A 23,265-nucleotide genomic window follows, 5' to 3' on the forward strand; every position below is an offset into this window, starting at 1 on the left:
TAATTGGCAAAGTGGTTTACTGAATTGGTGAGAAAATTACTGATTTCTTGGAAACATCTAAAATTTCCCCTTTTAAGAAACACATTTCTAAATGCTAAAGGCAAAAAGATAATCTAAAAATGTGACAGTTTCACAAGTCTTCATAGAAATTCTTGATCAAGATGGGCTTTGTATCTTTGATAGCTTTTCTCAGTTGCCCAGCATTAAGGAATAATAATAGAAATGGTAGCATTGCATTCCAGGACATCAGCATGAAGACATACTAATTACAGTATGTCCCTAAATCCAAAACTACATCTTTTGGGAGCCATGGAGCCCATGGAAATGAAGGCTGGATTCATAGGTGGCCATGGCTGGGCATGAACAGAGTTTGCAGGGGGACCTGTGCTTAAGACATAGCTTGGAATAGACAGTGCAGGCAGACCCTGTCTTCGGTCAGCCTTGGAGATCTGAATCAAGGTAACATATCCAACAAGTAACAAACTCCCAGTGTTGGTTATGAATTTGCATTCTAGGGAATGGAAATATAAAAATGGAATAAGATAAGTTGTGTCTGAGAAACATTTTCTTAGAATATGTACCTTAGTGAGCATTTAAGACATTTTCTATCCATCACATTTTGAATTTAATGACCACTACTCCTCTTCCTTTAATGCGCAAAAGAAAAAATTAAAAAATCTCTGACTTGTGATGCTTGGCATTTCTTTTAAGAGTGTCAAAATCTTTTATACACAGTTGGAAACAATCTGCTTAAAGGTTAAAGGCTGGGTCAGTTAACATCTTCTGAAATCTTAGTTTCTGACAATAAGAAGCTTTCTCTCCTACCTGGTGAAGGAGGGAAAAAGAGGTAGAAGAGCTTGGATCCAGAAGATCAAGGCGTAAAAGAATTAGGGTAGTAGGAGTATGAAGAAATCTGAGAAAAACATCATAAAGTTTCAATACCAAAATATTCTTTGATTGAGATTAGTTTTATTTGCCTTCATTTTGGTGGATCAAATGAAAGTCATGTTCTCCTTGACTTCGAGGTGGTAGCTTACTCTTGAGAATTTTTAGTCAAGTATTTTTACCTTCACCATAAAGAGGATTACTGTTTCCAGTATAATTCCTTTCAACTTAACCAACAACAAAATTACTCACATTTCAACAGCAGGTGGCACAATACCTCCTGCTTTTTGTAAGGCATGAACAGTACAGAACATGAGTGATTCAACTGCAAGAATTTGACTATAACGTGAATATTGTGATGGACTCAGCTACAACGTGGGTAAAAATGCTTTCCTTCTGACAACTGTTATTTGGCTCTCAGGATAACTACGAAAGGTAAGAAAGTGCAAGTATTTACACCCATTTTTATAGATGAGACCTGGAAGAATTAAAGTAACTTGGCCTGGACTCACTTCTAATTATTTAGATCCATTAGTAAGACTTGAAATGATACTGTTTTCCTTCACCTCCATCCCAAGAGGGTGAGTTATTGTATTTAATGGTGCAGAACATATTAATTTCAAAAGTGATGACTTCTAGAATTTTAGAGATAACTTCCCTTAATGAGTGTACCTTAATGAGCTTATTTTTTCCAACAAACTAGAATTCCTATCAAAATTTGTGTAATATAAGTGGACTGATGAGTTGAAAGAGGAGATGGGAATTGATTTAAGTTCAAACAAGTTATCTTGGTGTTGTCAAGAGCTTTATGTAGATTACTTCCTGCTATTCTATAATTTTGGCATTTCTTGTTGCTAAATATATCTTTAATCCTTAATATACTCTGAACAGCTACTTTAATAGATGCATACATATAAGGAAAAAGGAATGACTGGATTTAGAAGTGCAGAATTGACAGTAGGAAAATGAATACATGTTTGTAGATCAGAGGGAGATGAACATAATTTTCTGGTTTTAAAAAAACCTGGGGACATTAGTTTATACAGTAAGTTTTAAACTAGTTTTATTACATGACAGGTGAAGCCCCTTGAGTATTCTCATTTCTGTTTGAGCCTTATTTTTTCCTTTATCCATTCCTTATCTAAAAATAACATATAAACTAGTAGAAACTATTTTGTTATGTGAATCACCTTATATTTGTAAGTTAAAAGCTTTGTAGCAATTACCCTTCTAAAGAAGGCATTTTGCAAAATGTCCAGCTAAAGAGCCAGGGATTTTGTTTTTAGGCAATTAAAATTATTGTACATTTCTAGTTTTAGGGAAAGCCTATATAAATCAGTAAGACTATTTGAAAATAGTGTATATAATCAATAGGCTGTTCTATCTAATAGCTTTACTCCTTTTCTTTCATTAGGGCAGTGGTTCTCAAACCAGACTGTTTACCCTTTAGGAGACAATCTGGAGACATTGTTATCTAAACTGGGAGGGGGGCATTAATAGCACCTAGGGAGTAGTGAAGGTGCTGGTCAGCATCCTACAATGCACAAGACATCCCCTCATAATTATCTCACTCCAAATGTCAAAAAAAAATCTGAGCAAATATTTTGAATATTCTTGAGTATACTTTCTTTTATGTTCCCCTCTTACACCTCTTCAACAGCATCACTGTTGATAGGAACGCCTGTGTGTCCCCCATCTCCCATCACCAACCAGCTGTGGCATCTTTCTGAAGGTTTATGATAATGTAAACCCCAAAACAGAATTCAAAATATCTCCTGCAGTTGTCAGACTAGAATTAACTGCAAAGCAGTTAGAAATGATGTTATCCTTCTATACACTGCAACTACCTCAAAACCAAGATTAAAATATTTTAGCATACTTTTTTGAAGGAATACTATGCACTAGACAGATTATCAGCAAGTTAATAGAATTGCATGTATATCCTGTGAATTTCAAAGGAGCTAATACAAGACTAAACCATCTACATTTGAACTGCACCCCCTGGTGGTTCACCAAGTAATGAGATAGTGCAGCAGCCTGGCATTTTATAGTTGAATGTTAATTATAGAAAATACCCAATTGTAATAGAGTGAGTCAGTATGCTTAATGCAGATTAGAGCCTTGGTAGATTATACTGCAGTGTGAAGCAGAGGGTTCAATACAATCCAACATTTATTAAGGACAGACTGTGTCCCAATTTCTGTGTTAAAGTTTTGGAACACAAAGATGATAGTTGTAACTGACATTTATTGAGCACATCCTATATACCAAGTACTTCTAGAAGTTCTTGTTATATCCATTTAATTCTCATAACAACTAAATTGGGTAGGTCTTCTTATTGTCCCCGTAAGTACTTGACCCAGATCACACAGCTGGTAGGTAAGTAGTAGAAGTGGGCTTGAAACCCAGGCTGTGTGACACTGTAACCCACATGCTATAACTGAGATGTGATGTGCTGTCTTCAGGAAGGTGTCACATTAGGGCCAGGAACCCAAGTAACTACACATTTTCCTAGAACTTCTGATTTCTTTAACATATTATCTCATTTCAAAAAGCAGCCCTGCACAGGTAAGTATTAATGTTTCTATGTGTGTATGAGAAAGAAGGCTTAATAGTTTCCCAAAATTATGGAATTAGTGAGTAGTACAACTTCCAATCTATTGGGGCTGACATTGTTGCACAATTAGCCATTATATTAATTAGACTGTAATAACGACTATGATAAAGGTATAAAAATGGGTGCACAAGGAAGTTCTTTTTAGTCTTAATTAGGGAAATCTGGGAATGCTTCATGAAAGACAAGTTATTTAGACTGGCCCCCAAAGGTTGAAAAGGATGCCCATAGGCCAATATGAGGGAAAACATTCCATGCAGGATAAATAGAAAAGGAGGCATGCAAGTATTGAAGACATGGCTTGCCAGGTCTGAAGCTTACATGCTTAGGCATGCAGTGCCTGGACTCGTGTGGGGAGGCAGGACATATGAGACAGGAACAAAGCATTAGGAGTTTGGGACAGCATGCTAAGGTTGGGGCTTTCAGTGGATAGCACTCTGAAAGGTTTTCTACATAAGATGTTTTGAAGGTCAGCATAGCGTAGTGTGAAGGAGGCTGGAATAAGAAGACTGGATGTAGGTGGACTGGTAAGGTGGACAAATGAATGTGATGTGGCCTGAGCAGGACAGGGCAATTGGAAATGAGAGATTTGGAGGTAGACTTACGATTTGGAAGTAGAAATACAGAACCTGGAGAATTACTGTATATCTCAAGGTAAAAAGAAAAAATTGACTAGAATTTCATCTGGTACTTGATTGAATAACACATGTGACTAAGACCAGTAACAGGTTTTGAGGAAAAGCAAATTGACAGGTTTTGCTCATATAAAGTAACCAGGAGATGGTTCTGGAAAGTGGTCAAATGCTTGGTATGCCATGCTAATCTATCCTAGTAGAGAAATAATGTTTTTAAGCAAGACATGAACCAGTTGGGTTTATCAGAGACAGAGACAGAGATCATATGTCATATCAAAAATCATGACATAGAAACAGGAGAAAACAGGAATGTCACAGAAGCCAAAAGGAATTTCAATATGAGCCTGATCCAGAGCTGATACATCAAAGCGATTGTGTAAACTAGTGTTTTAGCAATTGGTTTGTCAGTTGATACTCTCTCTGTAGTAATGGTTTTAAACTGAAAAGTGGTATGAATCAAATGGGAAATTCTTTAAAGATCCCTAAGTGCCTGTCCTGCATTCAGGTCAGTAGGTATAAATATACTGAGGAATTATAACCAGTAGCTGAGTGGGTAAATAAAAATTTTCATGTGTTGTGATATAGATAAGGGAATAAAAATGATATCTGATATGGTACTGGGGATTTACTTTATCTTCTGGTTGGTATTTTAGCAAGTTGAATTGAAAGCATTAACATTTTTTACACCTCATCCTAACATATTGCTAAGAATTTATCTGGAGATAATCATGGATGTATGTAAGAATGTAGCTACATGAATTATAATGTCCATCATCAACACTTATTGTGTGTCATAGGTCAAGTACTAGTATGTGTTTTTGTGCATATTAATTAACAATCTTTATCCAATTCTATGAAATACTTGAGCAATAGCATTATCCTTATTTTATAGTTAAGAAAATTAAGTGGTGCTTTAATTTTTAAAAGTGGAGGATTTGGAAAATGAACCTAGTTTCTTTGATTGCTATGTTATATTGTCTCTTCACTGTTAGAAGAGTGGGAATGACATTAAAAAATCCATTATGAGAAATCAGAAAGCACATGTGTTCTAGATATCAATATACCACTGAGAAAATCATTTAGGACCCAGGCCCTGGAAACACCCTTTACTGTCCAAAAGGTGGTCAGCACTAATCCCATCTCACATCTCTGTGGAAGTCAGTTCTTGCCAGAGGAGAAAGATTTTCCAGTTGGCCATAAATGGCCCCACATTTCTTTATGGGTCATTAGTTCTTGATCTGGTCCAATCATGAATTCCCACTGGGTCTGAGGTCATCCATCATGAAACTGTACTGTATCTTCAACATATTCTCTCAACATTTTCTCTACCTTTTAAACTTAACTCTGGCTATCCCCAAGCACCCTGACTTCCCACTTCTCCCTAACATTCTATATGCCCTAGGACGAAGTTCTAGAGAAGGTGACTCAGTCAGTATCACTGTTGCTCCCAAAACATGACCCCCTCATTCTATAAAGCCTTTTGCTCCATCAATATACCCTCATAGTAACTGAAAAATTGAACTCACTGTCACACCGATGTGCGGGGAATATAACACCTCTTTGACTATCTCCCTCTCCGCAGTCTTACCTTTTCTGAGATCACTTTTATCAGTTGGAAGTCCAGCCGGCATCCCAGCTGTCCCTTGACTTATAAATACATCTTGCTATTCTTTCTTAAAAAGTCAATCTTCTGTATTCTATGTGCTACCACCATATCCTCAAAGATTGTTATTTTATAAATTAGGTTTTAAAATTCAGCAAAATGCAAAGGCCAATTTGGGCCCAGGTATCTAACATCCAAGGTGAAACATACTATCTTTAGCGAATTAAAATATTGCAGGTGAAATTCACACCTATGTATTTCCTTTCTTCTGTTCATTCTACTTTCTCCTTTCCATAGGTCACTGCAGACATGAACTTAATATGAATACAATCAATGCTTCAATCTTTTTTTCTTAAAATTTACACATTTTCTCCTTTTAATGGACACTGTATTGTTTCCTATGTTTTGTTTGTTTGTTTGTTTTTTACTGTGACAACCAGTGCTTTACAACATATCCTTGTAACATCTCTTCCTACCCAGTGTACAGAGTTTCTCTGGAACTGTGCTGTCCAATATGGTAACTACATATCATGTGTGTCTCTTGAGCACATGAAATATAGCTTATCTACAATTGAGGATTAGGATTTCAACACACATATTTGGGGGAGACACAAGCATTCAGTCCATAACAGTTGGGTTAAATAAATTGTTACTAAAATTAATTTGGTCTATTTCTTTTTTACCTTTTTAAGTGTGGCCACTGGAAGAACCCAAATATTGTGTGTGGCACAAAATGTATGCCTACTGATCAGTGCTGCTCTAGGGTATCTAAGTAAATCTAGAATTGCTAAGCATGTATATGCTGTACAAAATTTTACACTGATCGTATTCAACTTCCTTCAGGCCTACCCGTTTGTACAAAGCCCTCCCAGTTCCCCAGTTTTGGTGACCTTTCCTCTCTGACTGCCTTATTAAGTCCTTATGTCTCATTTGGTACTAAAATACATGAATTTTGCATTTTGGTTTGCCTTTTGTGTTGCCTTTCTCTGTCTACATCAAGGACCATACATCATCTGACTTGGCTTCCTCAGCACTAAGCTTTGGGTCATACACCTTAGAGCCACTCAAATGCTTAAAGAAGATTTAGATACACCTGGCCTGTTGGCTATCTACTTTTAAGCCATGATTTGTCCTGGAATCTTATTTAGAACATTCCTTGAGTTTCTTATATGCTCGAGCTTCACTCTGTTCTCTGGCATAGGGCAGAACTCCTTAGGAAGGAATGTTAGTTTTCACTGCCTCCTTTTCCATGATGAAACTGCTGCTCTTCCCTGAACCTGGTTCTCCTGTACCTGGCTATGCCAGGTTGAACCTCACATGTACAGAGCCATTTAGTTAGATTTCTTAGAGCTCATTTTCAAATGACATCATTTGCATCCATTTTCTGAAATGCTGTCTGGTTCTATAAAATATGGCTAGGTTATTGGACTGTAGAAAGCAAAATTGCAAAAAACAAAGGGACAGGTAGAAGTAAGAACTAAAAATGAGTAAACTATTATGAAAGTCATGGATACTTAAATAAACTAGAAAAGTTGGCTTTGCCCATTTTCCTGGCATCCTTACTGGCCTCTCATTAGAGGACTTTGTGGCTTCTGGTCCCTGTGCAATACTTGTGCTTTGCAAAATGTTTCTTTTTCTTTTTCTTTTTAATTTCTTTCTCGGTACGGGGGATCAAACTCAGGACTGTGCGCTTGCCAGGCAGGCACGGTGCCACTGACCTAAGTCCCCAGCCACCACAAAATGTTAACTCAATGGTTATGTTTGGTTCTTAAAGTGGGGGCAATTTACAAACTCCTAAGTACCAGATAGGGAGAAAGGCAAGCAAGTTTTAGAGCCATATTGAGGCAACTGGGAAGTTTTCCTGAACATTTTCAAGGGCTAAGGGATAAGGGAAAATTTTTATATATAAAAGACATGATAGCCTTGACTTTATAGTGTAGGTGCTGTTTCCCTGCCTGGGTTGGTCTCTACTAGATGGATGCTTGAAGCATGTTCTTGTATTCTCTTATTTTTAAAAGATATAGAAGAATTCTTAGGATGAAAACAAACCAAAAAATAAAAATAATCCACAGGTGTAAGAAGAGTGTGATACAGTGAGAAAAGAAGAAAACCTTAAACTCTTGAAACCCTGCCATATATGTGAACGTCTTCTCATGGAGGAGAATAATTTCATAGAACACTATGATTCTTAAATCCATCCAATCCTGGACCATCACCCAGTGAACATAGTGCTTTTGGTCTGCTGCAGATGATAAGAGGTCATGGGGAGGAATTCAGGGGCTGAAGCAGATATAGGCTGTGGCAGACAGATTAGAGAGGACCACCTCCTGAACTGATTAATGTGGGTGCAGACTGTACAGTTAGGACATCTGCCATGCATCATGGTGTAGGATTGACATACAAGGAGTCTTACATGCCTGTAATGGAGATTAGGTCTGTGGAGGAAAACCTGGGAAATGAGTGAATGACCATGAGATTACATTAAAAGGAATTTTATTTTAATTTAGACCAATTCTGAAAATCAAAATCACTAGTGGACCAATTTATACATAAAGATTTCTAGGTTCCATGCCAGGTCTACCAGATTAGTGTCTCCAAGGGTTAGGCCTTGAAATCAACACTTTATCTCCCAAGAAATTTTCACCTAGCTATTTCAAGAGCTGGCTTTTGGAAACACTATTCCTATCAAGGGAAAGAGACCTGCATCTCTGATCTAGAGGGTTTTACACTGGGCATTGAGAGGGAGAGCTAAATCCACATTAAGCCCAATTCTGTGACATGGGAGAGAAGCTTGAAATAGAAGGTGAATGATTCTGGGAATCAACCTTGCTCCAACACCTACCCATCTTGCTTTGTGGTCTTGAGCAAAATAACTTGTATTTGTAAAGCTTCACCTTCAATTTTTTTTTTCTAGTTCTTCTTCACTTGACAATGTCAAGATGACTAAGACTCACCAGGAGATATTTTCTTGCTAATCTAAAATTATCCATTCCTAGTCACTGAGATGAGTTTTATTTTATATACCTATACAACCACCTAACAAATTGGTGCTTTAAGGCTCAAGAATTTTGTACCAGTATTGCACTGCCCATGCTATATAGCAATTGTGCCACCTTTTAGCCCTTTCTGACAAACTCCTTATCTTCTATTCCCCATTCTTTTATGATCCTGAGTACCTTAGATTTTCTAGTTCATGAATTATACAGAGAGAACTTTTCATTCTTGATCCAAAATCAACACTGATCCTTTGGCTATTTCAGCACTCTATGCTTGAGTCAGTAGTGTGGTAATAGAAAGTGATGTAAAATGGAATTGGTGTTATTACCATCTGCTGTAGAACCTAAACTTAGCTGTCTTGAGAATTTTGTAAATTATAAAATGACTACATGGAAATTTAATTAGATACCTCTGAGATTCCCTCATGTATTTTACTTTGTGTTTTTGTGGTGCTGGGGATCAAACGCAGACCTCATACATACTTGGTAAGCATACTACCACTGAACCACCCAGCCCTTCTTCATAATTTTAATTTGCTCTTCTGAGCTACCTCAGATTGTCTTTCTTTGGTACCAGATTAGTAATAGTAAGGAGCATTTAGAAATTAGACTCATATTGCAGACAGACCTTCACAGGGCTGTTCTACAATTTATTCATATGTTGATTTTTTTCATAGAATCTGAAAGACCTCAAGCTTTTCCATTGATCACAATGAACTTGCTTTATCAGGTCTTGGCAGGGAAAAGTCTAACAAGAGCTCTGGACTAGCAGTCTAGATAAGTAGCATCTAAGCAGAACCTTATTAATCTTATGACATTAGGCTAGTCACAAATCTCACCCTTTTCCCCACAATGACTCCGTTCTGTCTTACATGTCTACAGAGCCTTAATGAGAAAAACATAGAGAAAATTTATAAAAGTATGATCATTACATCATGTGAAATGAGGTGTTATAATGTATTAATGTAGTAGGAGAACAGATGATGATAAATCTAATAGGAATCCATTTAACTATATCATCCATAAAAATAAATATTTTCTAGAGATTTTTAATAGTCAAATTTGTTATGTAACGATTGTCAAATAGTATATTTCTCTCTTAGGAGAAAGCCATAGGGAATGAGTCTTGTTTTATGTTCTATATATTGTTGCTTTCTATTGGGAACATTTTTCCTTTCCATTGAAAAGGCCATTTTTCCTTTTCATTGACCATGGGTATTTTTAAGCAGCACTTCAGCTCACTGTTTGATTAAGAAATTACTATGTTTAATCCAAGACAGATATAGAATCACTTGTACATAACTTTTATTATCAACTAACATATACTCTTCTAAAATTTATTTATATGTTGATCTTTTTCAATGTACTAATCCCTCATCAACTATTCCAAGTGCTAAGGAGGATGTCAGAATAGAAAAAGACATGGTTCCTCTCTCTTAGATTTTACAACTTATTTGGAGAGATAAGATATGAGTACATAGAATTGTAACAAAAGTAGTAAGTAGGAAACAACAGCCATGAAGATATAGTTAGTCTGAGTTATGTATGAGCAGAGTGTGGTGTGCATTAAGGGAGTTAAAAATAGTGAAAGAGGACATTGTCCAGGTAGTGGAAGAAGTATGCAGAGTTCCTTGAAGCCAGCATATTAAGCAAAGGGAGTTTTGCATAAAATACCTTGTGAGAAATTAGATGAGTAAGGCATAAGTTTCCTCAGAATCGAGCCTAAGGCAAAATTTATGTGCTAATTACTACTGGAGAGTATAATTCCAAGGAATTAAAAATGAAGGAATAGAGGAAGAGGCAGGAAGAGATGAGGCCAAATATGAGTAGTTGCACCTCTGAGGTGGCTGTAACTTTTTAAAACCACAGCAGATGGTTTGGGCTGGCAGAACATCTTCAGCAAGGCTTTATGAAACTAGTGCAGTTTAAAGCAGCCCACAGCATGGGAGGGTGTGCAAGCAATTTCACCTTTGGCTTCTTCCTGTCTCCTGACTCACACTGCTCCATGTTTGCTCAGTGAGGTTAATGTCCCTCTAGTTCTGAGTTGGATCAGCTGGGTCCAGGCAGAGACTGGGGAAGCCTAAGCCTCCATGGTTCTGGTCCAGTGAGGGTGCATACCCAGGGTGGTACGTGTGGTAATGGTTTATAGGATCAGCATTTGCGGTAGTGACCATAGTCACAGAACAGCACTGCTGGGAAGCCAGACAAAAAGCCATAGCCCACAGCTGGGAAGGTGGGTTGTGAGCTGTGTTAAGATCTGGGGTGCCACCTGAACTGAGTCTATTATTAACCTGCTACTCAGTACACAAAAGAATGATAGAGTAGGGTTAGGCGACAGCAATCATTCATGGAATTTGAACCTGTACTAGAATAACAGAGATGGTCTGAGGCATGGAAAGGAATTTAAAAATATTTTTTTAAAAACCTGTTGATTTTTAATGAAAATATGAGACAGAGGAAAAAGGAAAGGGGAAATTAAGCAAACAAATGTGCTCCTAAAGTGGATTAGAGCTGAGGCCCTGGTAGGAAACTATTCTCTGATGCAGTTTGCTTGAGCATACTGTGACAGATTATTGTCAGATATAGACTGGCATGTTTTAGAAAAAGATTTGATTGCCTGGTGAGAAGAAAGAAAGTGTATGCCTTCCATTTTCCTTGCAATACTCCCTTCATTCTATGGGTGCAGTTGAATGAGAAGTAGAAGTTAAACTATCTCAGGTCCTTCCATCTGATTGTTTTTGAGACTGTTTCCCTGTGCTTGTGTTCCACTCTTCTAAAACCTGAGGGATGCCACAGAGAAGTTCTGTATTCAAACTGTGGTTTCTTATGAAGCTATAGCAGTGGGTATTTCTTGGGTCTTGCTATGGTTTGGGCATGGTTTTTCCCCAGTGGTCCACGTGTTGGGAGCTTGGTCCTCAATGTGGCGATGCTGGGAGGTGTTAGAACCTTCAAAGCGGGGAGACTATTGCAAGGAATTTATGTTAGTGGGGGTGTTGCCCGCTGAAGGAAGTACTTGGACTTGGGACTCCAGTTAACTAGTCCCTCCCCTCTCTCTGTCTTCTTTTTTGGCCATAGGATATTGTTTTCTCTTTCTGTCACTCTCATTCCCATCATAATGCTGTCTGACAGGGAGATAGTCAATGACATAGCCACGGAGGTCTTCACCTGAGCAGGTAACATTCTGTTTGGATTTTCACTCTTCAAAACTGTGAGCTGAATAAATCTCTTTTCTTTATACAGTGCCCAGCCTATTATAGCAATAGAAAATGGTATACTTAGTGTACTACTTACTTATTTTTAACCCCCATTGTGAGCCATCTTGTTCAATGTCCTCCTCTGGCAAGTGGGGACATAAATATGAAATAGATTCTAGCAGGGCCCTGTCCCAAGGTAAGTCATCCCATTCTCGTGGGTATAATTTATGGAGCGAAGCAGTTATCATAAGAAAATTTTAAAAGGCTAAGAGAGTGTCACATCAGAGTTAAGGTAAACAGTGTAAAACTGGCATATCTGTCCAGATGGGGCTACAGAAAGACAAAGAACTAAGTTTGAAGCTGGAGGACTGAAGCCAAGAAGAGATGTTAAGAGAGTCAGAAATAATAGAGGGGAAAGAAGTCTGTTATGATTTCCAGGCTACTGTGTGGTTCCCAAGGTAGCCCACACCCCATGTTTTACTAATTGCGTCACCTATTTGCCCTGCTTCCCCTATTAAAAAACCCACTAGACTTAATTGGAAAAATGCACAAGAAATATCAGTGAAGGGCAGCATGACTAAGAACAGCTGAAACAATAGTACAGATACTTATTTTGTGAGATACTCATTGCCCATAGGCTACTGCATGAGCATGAGGACTACCTTGTTGAATCCCTTTCTTTGGGAATTCATTGCTTCTTTGGTTAAGGGAGCGCCTAGTTTTTACTGCATTACAAGTATTTGGCTGGCTATGTTTCTGCGTGGAACTTAAAAATAAATGTTTAAGCCACTTACTTGAAATCATAATTTTTTTAACCCATGGGAAGGGGTTTGGTTTTCCTTGGAACTGAATCCTTATGTATTAAACATGAATAACATTAAACATGAAGAATTTATTTTTGGAACAAATAAATGAAAATGGAATTTGATAGAGGGAAGAAAATACGAAGGAGGAAATTATTAACTAGAACTAATTTTCTCCCTTAAATATTCAGTAAGTATATAAGGAATGTACATTAAGAAACAACCATCCTTTTGGTATTTTAGTGAATTACTTTTATTGATCCAATGGAAATTGCTCATTCCAATAGGAAGTCTTCTAATGAAGAAGGTCATCTCAAATTTCATCTTAAATTCTTCAGCTTAACAAAAAAAACCCAGTTTACGAAATGACCTCTTCTGATATCAAAGGTAAGCACAGTTACAGAGGGTAAACTATAATTGATAGATTAAATCTGCTTTCTACACTTGATCTTAGCCAAAAGGCCAAAAAGCAATTCTCTCTCTCTCTCTCTCTCTTTTTTTTGGTACCGGGGATAGAACTTGGGACCTTGGGACTTTGTGCTTGTGAGGCAGGCAGTGGAACCACTGAGCTAAATCCTCAGCCCTAAATTTGCCTTCTATAGCACCACCCTCACTAACATAAATATTTTCATAATTCCCAAAGGAAAATTTGAAAACTGCATAGCAAGGACTTGGGAAGCAGGACTTGGATGTGAATTGTGGCTCTGTTCTTTAGTAGCTCTTGACTTTGGCAAGGTACTTTACCATTTTGCCTCAGTATCCTCATCTAGACAATAGTCATGGTTAACAATAATTTCTACATTTTTCCCAGAGTTGTTGTGAGGTTTAAATGGGATCACAGAGGGAAACTGCTCAGAACAGTGCCTGACACATTGTGTGTACTCTCTATCAGTATTAGAGTATCCATTGTTCATAAAAAGAGTTAGGGAAGCTTCCAAAATAAATAATGTAAATAAGATTTCAAAGAAAAATTGGTTACTTAAGAGAATGTGGTTTTTCAAGCATATTAAGGATACTGCTTTTTTAAAATGTTTTTCAGATATGAGCACTACTAATTAATAAAGTATCATCTTTATTGAGCAAACTTCAAGTAGTTTTGTTTCCATTACTATGTGTGGATAAATATAGTTCAACTGCATCCCTACAATGTTTTTACAAAGCAATGTATATTTTGAATGAACACGATTGGCATTTTGACTAGTTTGAGAAACTTAGTTTAGAAAATCATCACCTAGCCAACTTTAAATGACACGAGTAGGGTTTTACAGATGCTGTTTTTACAGGTAAATTTGAAACAGTCCACTGAGTGATTTGTTCAAAGTGACCCACAGTATCCATTAAGACGTGAGTTATTCACTAATGATTTTTCCCAAATCTATTTCTTTCTCATTTTCTTTCCAAGTCGATATAACACTGTCCACTTGTTTACTCAAGATTTCCTGTGGTTCATTCCGAGCCAACAAAGATGCACTTTCTTAAATTTTATTCTTTAAAAATTAATTTTATTTAAAATTAATTTTATTTATTACATTTTAAGTATACAATATAATGACAGTCATCATTGGAAATTTGCACCTTTACATAATCTCTCTTGGTTCTTATATTTTCCCCATTCACCTGCCCTCCTTTCAACCCCTCCATCCCTCCCATTTACAGAGACTTTGTTTCCATTTTTTCTTATTAATCCCATTCCCTTCTTTCCTTTCCCCTCCCCCTCCTACTTCCCCTTCCCCTTTGCCCCTTTTCTTCCTATTTCACATTATCTATTATACCTTTTAGTCCTTATTTACACTTTCAGTTTCTCACACTAGAGAAACTATTCGGTGTTTACACATGTGTGTCCTATTGATTTCACTTAAGAATATCACCTCAATGTGCATCCATTTAGCTATAAATGTCTCTAATTTCTCATTTTTTATGGCTGAGTAGTACTCCATTTCATTAAAAAAACACATTTTCTTTATCCAGTCTCCAGTTGATGGGCAATTGGGCTGCTTCCAAGCTCTAGCTATTACAAACTGTGCTGCTATGAACATGGGTGCACTTATATCACTGTGGTATGATTCTTTTAATTCTTTGGGGAAGATATCCAGCAGGAGAATAGCTGGGTCAAATGGGACTTCCAGTCGTAGTTCTTTGAGGTGTCTCCATACTGATTTCTACAGTGGTTGCACCAGTCTACACTCCCACCAGCAGTGGAACAGGGTTCCTTTTTCCCCACAGCCCTGCCAGCATTTGTTATTGGTTGATTTCATGATAGCAGCCATTCTTTCTGGGACAAGGTGGGATCTCAGGATTGTTACATTTCAATTTTTATTGGACCCTCTTCATCTCTCCCCTTTCTCTAGTGCCACTGCATTACTTCAGTTACTCATCACAGTATATTTCTCCACTAGGTTTTCCTATAATCAGACTTGTACTTCCTCATGATTGTTTTTCCTAATTAAAGCCAGAGGGAATTTTCCCTAAGAAAAATGTGCAAAAGCAAGATTGAAAGAAAATAGGACAAAATCTTTTGGAACTGCACAATGATAGACGTGAACCAAACAGTTTAGTGGGTTCTCAGAGCCTGAGGGATACATTCTGAACTCCTCATAAGGTACTGCAAATGTCTTCCTGAGAGAGTGCCTAGTCTTTCATTTCTCTATTCCTAGAACTCTCTGCTTCTACCATTTTGAATTATTTGCAGGAACCCCAATGGTATTTGTTCTTTTAAATCTCTGTGTGTTTATATAAGCTATTCCCTCTTCCTGAAAAAAGATTAGCATCCCCTTTCCCCTCACCCTCCTTTTCTGCCTGGTTAAAATGTACATAAGCTTTAAGACTCACTGGTTTTGCCAGATTCCTACGGACAGTCTCCTCAATATTCCTCTGCCCACTCTTAGATAGATTTTCTCCTTCTACTGCTTTCTCTGAAGTTCTCTCCCTGAAAGCACTGATCATATCTGGGTCATGAACCAGGAAATACCAGTGCTAAGCAATTGCTCTATGTAGTATAAACTTCTCCAGAGTCTAGAAAATTGAGGTATAAACAAGCTACTCAAGGTGACTACCTGATGACCAAAGGAGGAAAATAACTTTGTTTTTTGTTCTTTGTATATATTCCCCAGTAAGTTCGTCATATGTTCTACTGCTCTATCTGCTTTCATGTGTCCTACCCACTTCTACCACTGAAAGCAATTTTGTTCCCAGTCAATAATAATAACCTTCTGCACTGTCATTTAACTAAATCCATTCACATTTAATACACACAGAAACACACACACACAGACACACACAATGACACAAGATGAGGCAGCATTTTCTCACCACTATTATTTTATTGGTGAACAAATTGAGATTTAGAGTTGTCTCCAGAGTCACATGGTAATTATGTAAAAAACCTGAAATTTTTTCCAGGAATTTGGCCTCAAGTAATTCCTCTATGGTAGACTCTATCATTATTTCATAATTATTTATTTATTTCTCTTCATAACTCATTTGTGTTTTCCCCTGGACTAGCACAGTGACTGACGTGCTATATATGTATTATATATGTTTCTTGGTAAATGTAAATGAATGCATAATCATCAAGTTCTATTTGACTTAAACTGATGTATGGAGATAATGTGTGAATGGCTCCCTTTCATGTCTGTGCTTTTGTACAGACCATATCCTGGGCCTTGAAGTATTCTCGTTCTTTTCAGCATAATAAATTTTCCCCACTTGTCAATTCAAATGTTGTTTCTCTTCAAACCTTCCCCAGCCTTTCTCCAGGCAGAGATGAATACTTCTACTGCGTTCTGCAGCTGCTGGGACACAGCACTCTTTCAGCACTTAGCACATTCCTGTAGGCATTTGTTTACACATCTGTCTTCCCCACTCTGAGAGCAGTCAGCATTTCAGCAGGGAGAACAGCAGGATCAAAGCAGCCAGCTCTGACTAGGCTGGCAGATTGAGGGTGATGTGCATCCTGATGTGAGCAGGTGGCAGGATTATGCAATCACCACCTTGGGCACTGAGGAATTACTGGATAGACCCTGTCTTCAGAACCTTTAGGGGCACATAAAGCCTTTCCGATGGCTGTTCGAGGAGAGTTTCACAAGCATCACTTCCTAAATTCTCAGTCTCCCTTTGTATTTTTTCCTAGAGATCAGCTACCTATTCTCAAGACACTTCCTCCCTCGATCACCCTTCTCCCACTGTACCGAGGCAAACCCGTCACCCTTCCCAAATAGAATGAAATCTCACAGTAGTGTGTTGCCAAAAAGTGGTGTGGGATGCTCTGGGAAAATAAAGGTTGAAAATATTGAAGAAGCGAACGACCACTCAGGTAGTTCCCAATGATTTACTTTTAACCAAATTAGTTGTTAGATGTAAGTTCCTTAAAAATAATTTTGGTAATAAATACTGATTTTTGGTGTATAATTTAAGAAGAATTTGATTAAATATAGGAGGAATGTTCTTATAATTAATAAGAATTGAATATAAAGACACTCCTTCCATTGCTGCCTGGACATATATAAAATCAAGAAATCTAACTTTACATACAGGAAAAATGGGAGTGGAACTGATCTTGCCTCAATCTAGGTAATAATAATAGTAATCACATATATATATATTTTTTTCTTGGAATGAGGAAAAACTACATTAATCTCTTTATGAAGAGTATTTCTAACTATACTTTCTACTTTTAATATCTAACAAAATATTTTGATCAATTGTATACTAATATAAATTGTAAACTCCATTAATATAAATTGTAACAATATAAATATAAACTCAATATACAAGAAAAATTTTAGATAGTCCAAGAAATTTAAAAATTTCAGTTTCAAAATACATTTTTTGCAGAAAGAATGGCTGCTATCAAGAAATCAACCAATAACAAATGCTAGCGGGGGTGTGGGGAGAAAGGAACCCTTTTCCATTGTTGGTGGGAGTGCAGATTGGTGCAACCACTGTGGAAATCTGTATGGCGGTACCTCAAAGAATTAGGGCTATGGGTCCCATTTGACCCAGCTATTCCCCTGTTCGGTATCTTCCCCAAAGAATTAAAAGAATCATACCACAGCAATATATGTGCATCCATGTTTATAGCACCACAGTTCATAATAGCTAAAGCTTGGAAACAGCCCAAGTGCCCATCAGCTGGAAACTGGATAAAGAAGATGTGGCTTTTAAAAATAAAATGGAGTACTACTCAGCCATGAAGAATGAGAAACTAGAGACATTTATAGCTAAATGGATGCATATTGAGGCCATCCTCTTAAGTGAAATAAATAGGACACACATGTGTAAATACCGAAGTTTCTCTAGTGTGAGAAACTGAAAGTGTAAATAAGAATTAAAACGAATAGTTGATAATCTGAAATATGAAGAAGAGGTCTAAAGGGTAGGGGAAGCAGGAGGGGAAGGGGAAAGGAAAGAAGGGGAAGGAAAAATTATGAGAAAAGAAAAAAATGGAAACAAAGTCTATGTAAATAGGGAAGGGGGGTTGAAGGGAGCACAGGGAATGGGGAAAAAATAAGAACCAAGATACATCATATACCCAATGATAAATGTAAATGTACTGTATACCTAAAATGTACCAACGAAAGAATTTAAGCAAAAAAATACATTTTTTTGCAGAAAAAAGTGAATAATTAATAATCTCTAAGCCATACCAATATATTCCTTTGGGATAAAATTTTTATGAGAAAGGTAGAATGGACATGCAAGTTTAAATGATCATTCATTGTTTTATAAACACACATGTATGCACACACAAGCACAAGAATGAATATATGTATCATATATGAAACCACTAATATATTTATGAATCATTTAATACATTAAACATATGAGTGAGGAAATAGTTTTGCTTTCAAATGTTATATTTAAACAACTTAAAGAGTTTTAAGATTTAAAAAACTAGATTCCACCTTTTAAATATATAAGCCTGTATATACCTTTTCAAAATTTGACCAGGGGCAAACAGTAGACAACTTGAAGATCCCTTCTGGGACCACTGTCAGCTCTGAGAAATGGGATCAGCTGCATGCAACCCCTTCAAATCCCTCAGGCATGACTGCATGTCCAGAGTTCAAGGCTCAGTTGAAAGAATTAGAAGAATCTCACTTTGCCTTTGCAGAAGTCGCTCTTCCAGCCAGAAATGCCTGCCTTGACCTTTTCTATTTCGGACACCCATTCCATCTTTTATGGCTTAACTTCAGTTCTATTTCTTAATGAAGCCATTTTTTCACAATTTAATCCACTGGGACCTTACTTTTTCTGGTTTTAATTGCACCTTAAATTTAACATGATTACATATCATTTATTTTATAATTACATATCATTTTACACTACCTTATAATGTTGCATATGAGTTTCAACTTTACCTGGAATGTAATACTGTCGTCTCCTTGCGGGTAGGAATCATGCTAGAGATGCTTACAAAATTCCTACAAGATCTCAATACCGGGAAATTACCCCAATACAATCTGTGAGAAAGGAGGTGTCTCCCTCTAGTGACTGCAGGTGGTATAAAGACAATAAGTTCGGAATCAGCACTGATTCTCAAAACGTGGCTCTACCAAGTAAAGAGAGATACTATCTGTAGAGTGATTATCATATGGCCTGATGCATTACTAATGCCCAGTTTCAGCTGTCACTTTCCCCTTTGCTTTCCGTAGGGCTAAGGGAAACGGATGTACTCCATGGAACACGAGGTATGATGGAAAAATATGGTGAATGTTTAAATTCTTTAAAAGTTTATTACAATAAAAGAAATATTGCCATTAATCTTTCTCAAAATACTCTCCTTCATTGTGAACACACTCGTGCCATTTCTTGCCACTTTCTTAGGCAGTTCTGGAAGTCTTCTTTTGTGTCTTTAATTGCACTCTTGTGGCAGCCTCTATGTCCTGAATCAATTCATGGACATTGCTTTCACGGTCATTTTCACTTTGGGGAAGAGCCTGAAGTTGCTTCGTACCAGATCTATGAAGACGCATGGTAATGTTTTTCCAAGACCTGCCTTGCCTTTGGATGACAGCAGCAGCATTCACCCTCCTGTTTTTTTTGATACGGGAGATTGAACTCAGGACCTTGCATTTGCCAGGCAGGTGGCGGCGCCACTGAGCTACATCCCGCGCTTCACCCTAGTTGTTAAGTATACCTCATAATGACACAAAAGAGGACTTCCAGCACTGCTTTGAAAGTGGAAAGAATGATGGAATAATTCTGAAGAGAAAGGGAGTATTTTCAGGGGAATTAATGATAGTGTGTATTTCACTGTAATAAATATTTTTATTTAAATATTCACCATATATTTCAACTACAGCTCATAATTAGGCTCAACATCTGCTAAACCATAAAGTAGTTGTAAAACAGTCCTGTCATTCTCCTGGGTTATGTTCTGGGGTCTACACATAATATGATAGATAATTTTGATTCAGAAACAAAATTCATTGGTAAATAAAATGTCTATGGGGAAGGGGAACTGCTATATATTTCCTAAGGGAGATATGATTTAAGATCATTTCTAATGAGTCACCCAGGAAACTAATCTAGTCTACTACAGCTGCCAATCATTCTTACACTGGTATCATCAGGGTGGGCCTGAGAAATGCAAGGAATGCTCCTCCCAGGTCTGTATTAACCAGTTACAGGACTGCACACTCGTGACTGAAATCAGGCACTTGAAACTAACTGTGTTTGCTAAGCAAAGGCATGGGCAAAACTATACTAATAGATTAAAAATCTTTTTGACATAAATTATCAGATAGAAAAATGTACTACCCTCTGCAACACTGACCTATCTATCACGGAGTTGAGGGCTTTTGTTCTTCTGCTCTGACACCCTGACCACGCTATAATGTTCTTCCACATGCTTCTCCCCATTATTCTCAACATATGCATTCTTCTTCCGTCATAGTAAGTTGTAATTTACTTGTTTAAGTTTTTAAATCTACAGTATCTTATCCATTGGGCTTTAAGTTTCATGATGCACTTTAATAGATTTCCTTATAATTATTTTCTAGCATAATGATTGACATATTTAGATAAGCAATGAATATTAATAATGAATATATGAACATAATCATATGCTCATATAGGGTTATTATATCAGGTTATTGCTTTAAAAATTCAATTATTCATCCCTAAGATGTGTTAGAGTTTACTAATTTAAACCAGTGCCATTATTTGCACCAAGTTTTCTTGCCTGTGAAGGAGTAAATCACGTTTGATGCAAATTAACTAAAAATCTGAAGGCCAAATTATGTTTTAACATGTAAAGGCAATTATAAAATTAAATACTGCTAGCTGGGCATGGTAGCACATGCCTATAATCCCAGCACTCAGGAGGCTGAGACAGGAGGATTGTCATGAGTTTGAGGCCAACTTGGGGTAAATAGTGAGTGCAAGGCCAGAATTACAGAGCAAGACCCTGTCTCAAAAAAACCCACTATTATATTTATAGAAAAGTTTAAAAACTAAATAAATCAGTATTTCATTAGAGTCATGTTATTATGTCACTAATTATAGATTTCTAGATTTTCTTTTAGAAATATAATTAGTTAAAGGATATCACTCTTTAGATAATTTAATAAAGTAAAAATAGATTTCTGAAGGTAGATATCTAATTTGATATTTTTTGTTCTCCTAATTATTTATTATAATTTGAATTTAAGTCCATTATTTGCTATTGTATAATTACTTCCGGAACTATTTCCTTACAGTGTTTCCAAGACCTAACATTCTGGTCACTAAAGTATTTAGTAAGTATTCACTTATTTTTTTCAATGAATATTCATTATATACCATATGTATCAGATACTAGATCAATACTGTCCCCTACAGCCTCACATACAAACAATTCATAATGATAATAGTAATAGCTGTCATGGTGTGTAAGTGAATATGAACTGTCTTGCAATTTCTAAGTCAAGGACCTCTTCATTTCACATTTTCATAATAGCAGAATCAAAAAATTTTGTAGTGTGACTGAATCTTCAATTTTATGAAAACAGTGACCAAGGCGTGAAGAGATGATTTGCTGGGAGTTTACACAGCTACTTAGTGGGGAGCAGTGCCTGGCTCCCCGGCCTCTCAACAACCCTTACTCTACTCAGATCAGTCTTACTTTCATTTGCTATCAGAGTTACTTTTCTTCAACTGTTCCCCACCTATTCATTCAACAAATTCTTCTGCTGCTGTGTCCTAGGCAGTTCACAATTTCATTTTCTTCCCCATCTCTGCTCATACACCTGGTTGGTTTTTATCTTGGCTAATGTAATCCTTGCTTATTAGGCAGGTTAGAAATCTCCAAGTTATCTTTAACACCTGTCCTCCACTCTTCATGTTCAATAAGCAGATGGATTTTGCCGATACTGACTGCTGAGTGTCAGTGAATCCAGACGTGGCTATTGATGCCTTTACTGCTATCCTTGCTGTGGCTCAGTGTCCTGCTGTGGCTCAGTGTCCTGCCTGGGCTGCAGTGTGGGCTCAAGCTGTTTTCAGGGAGCTGGACTGTGCTCCTTATTCTGCGCTACTGCTGAAATGAGTAACTGCAGAAGAAAAATGAGGAGGAGGAAAAAGAGAACTGTTCTCAGTGTAGCCTTGATACAGGAGATGAAATATGAAAATATTATATCTCCCAACCTGTTAGATGCCTGGTATGCTGAGCTCATGTTCTCTAAAAATGGAAGAATGAATTCTAGGAACAACTGCAGGTAAAAGTAGGAAAATATTTGTTGAGAGGCTATCTCCTGAGAGGCAGGAGGAGACCTGAATGATTAGCCGGGGACCCCACTTTTCAGGGAAGTTTTGTAGAGCAAAACCCATGTGGGTTACAGGTATGATTAACCAATAGGGCTACAAGTATAGTCGTTTAGGTAATAGTGATCCGATGGGGAAACAAGTCACATAACAAGTGTGCATGGAAAGAACAAAGATTTTCCTAGGAAAGGATGGGTCCAGAGGTCTTGGACACCTACCGAGGTGAATGGTGTCGATCTAGATTTCATTAGGCCTGGTTTTTGTCTTTTGAGGAAATATGCAAGCCTGGTCATCTTGTCTTTATCTTGAGTTCTGGTTTCTAACAGATGTGTCTCTGGCCGCAGCTGTGATGTGTTTCACCTTTGTTCTGACTCTCTCCAGGGCCTATCCCTGACTGCCTGTAATAGTTTTATCTAACTTAGCTGTCTATAACAGCCTCATCAGACTTCTCTAAATCTCTCTGTCCCTGTCTTCTGATCTGGGGCACCTTGGCATCCTCTAATTGTTCATAGACCCTTTCTTGTCCTTTCACACTTCCAGGCTCTGACACCTAATTGCTCTTTCTTCCTGCAGTGTGCTTCTCCAGCTCTGTGCACCAGTGCTTCCTTCTCTGAGACTCCAATCCATGATGGCACCATTGTAGCATTTACCCACCCAAAGCGTTGTGTTATTTGCACATGTTCAGTCCCTTCAGACATCTAGAGTTCTGTCTCTTAGTCATCACTGGACTTCCAGTGTCACTACAATGCCTAGAAACACGAGGTTCTCAATAGGTGCTTGTTGAGTGAATGAAT

At 37.4% G+C, this 23,265-nt stretch overlaps 1 protein-coding gene across 2 annotated transcripts in view; it reads left to right on the forward strand.

Annotated features, from left to right (window-relative positions):
• Nucleotides 1–23,265, forward strand: part of Opn3 (opsin 3) — a 47,631-nt gene that overhangs the window by 10,572 nt on the left and 13,794 nt on the right. The window contains exon 2 of one of the 2 annotated variants that reach the window (XM_021265485.2): nucleotides 21,433–21,471. The exons of the other annotated variant lie outside the window; for it this stretch is intronic. Within the exon in view, the coding sequence (XP_021121144.1) occupies nucleotides 21,433–21,471 (39 nt within the window). The remainder of the gene's footprint in view (nucleotides 1–21,432; nucleotides 21,472–23,265) is intronic. 2 annotated transcript variants of the gene reach the window in all.

The sequence above is a fragment of the Heterocephalus glaber genome, unplaced genomic scaffold (assembly GCF_053883595.1).
Source record: "Heterocephalus glaber isolate CG9 unplaced genomic scaffold, H.glaber_assembly_v1.0 deba00001600, whole genome shotgun sequence".
NCBI classification, from domain to species: domain Eukaryota; kingdom Metazoa; phylum Chordata; class Mammalia; order Rodentia; family Bathyergidae; genus Heterocephalus; species Heterocephalus glaber.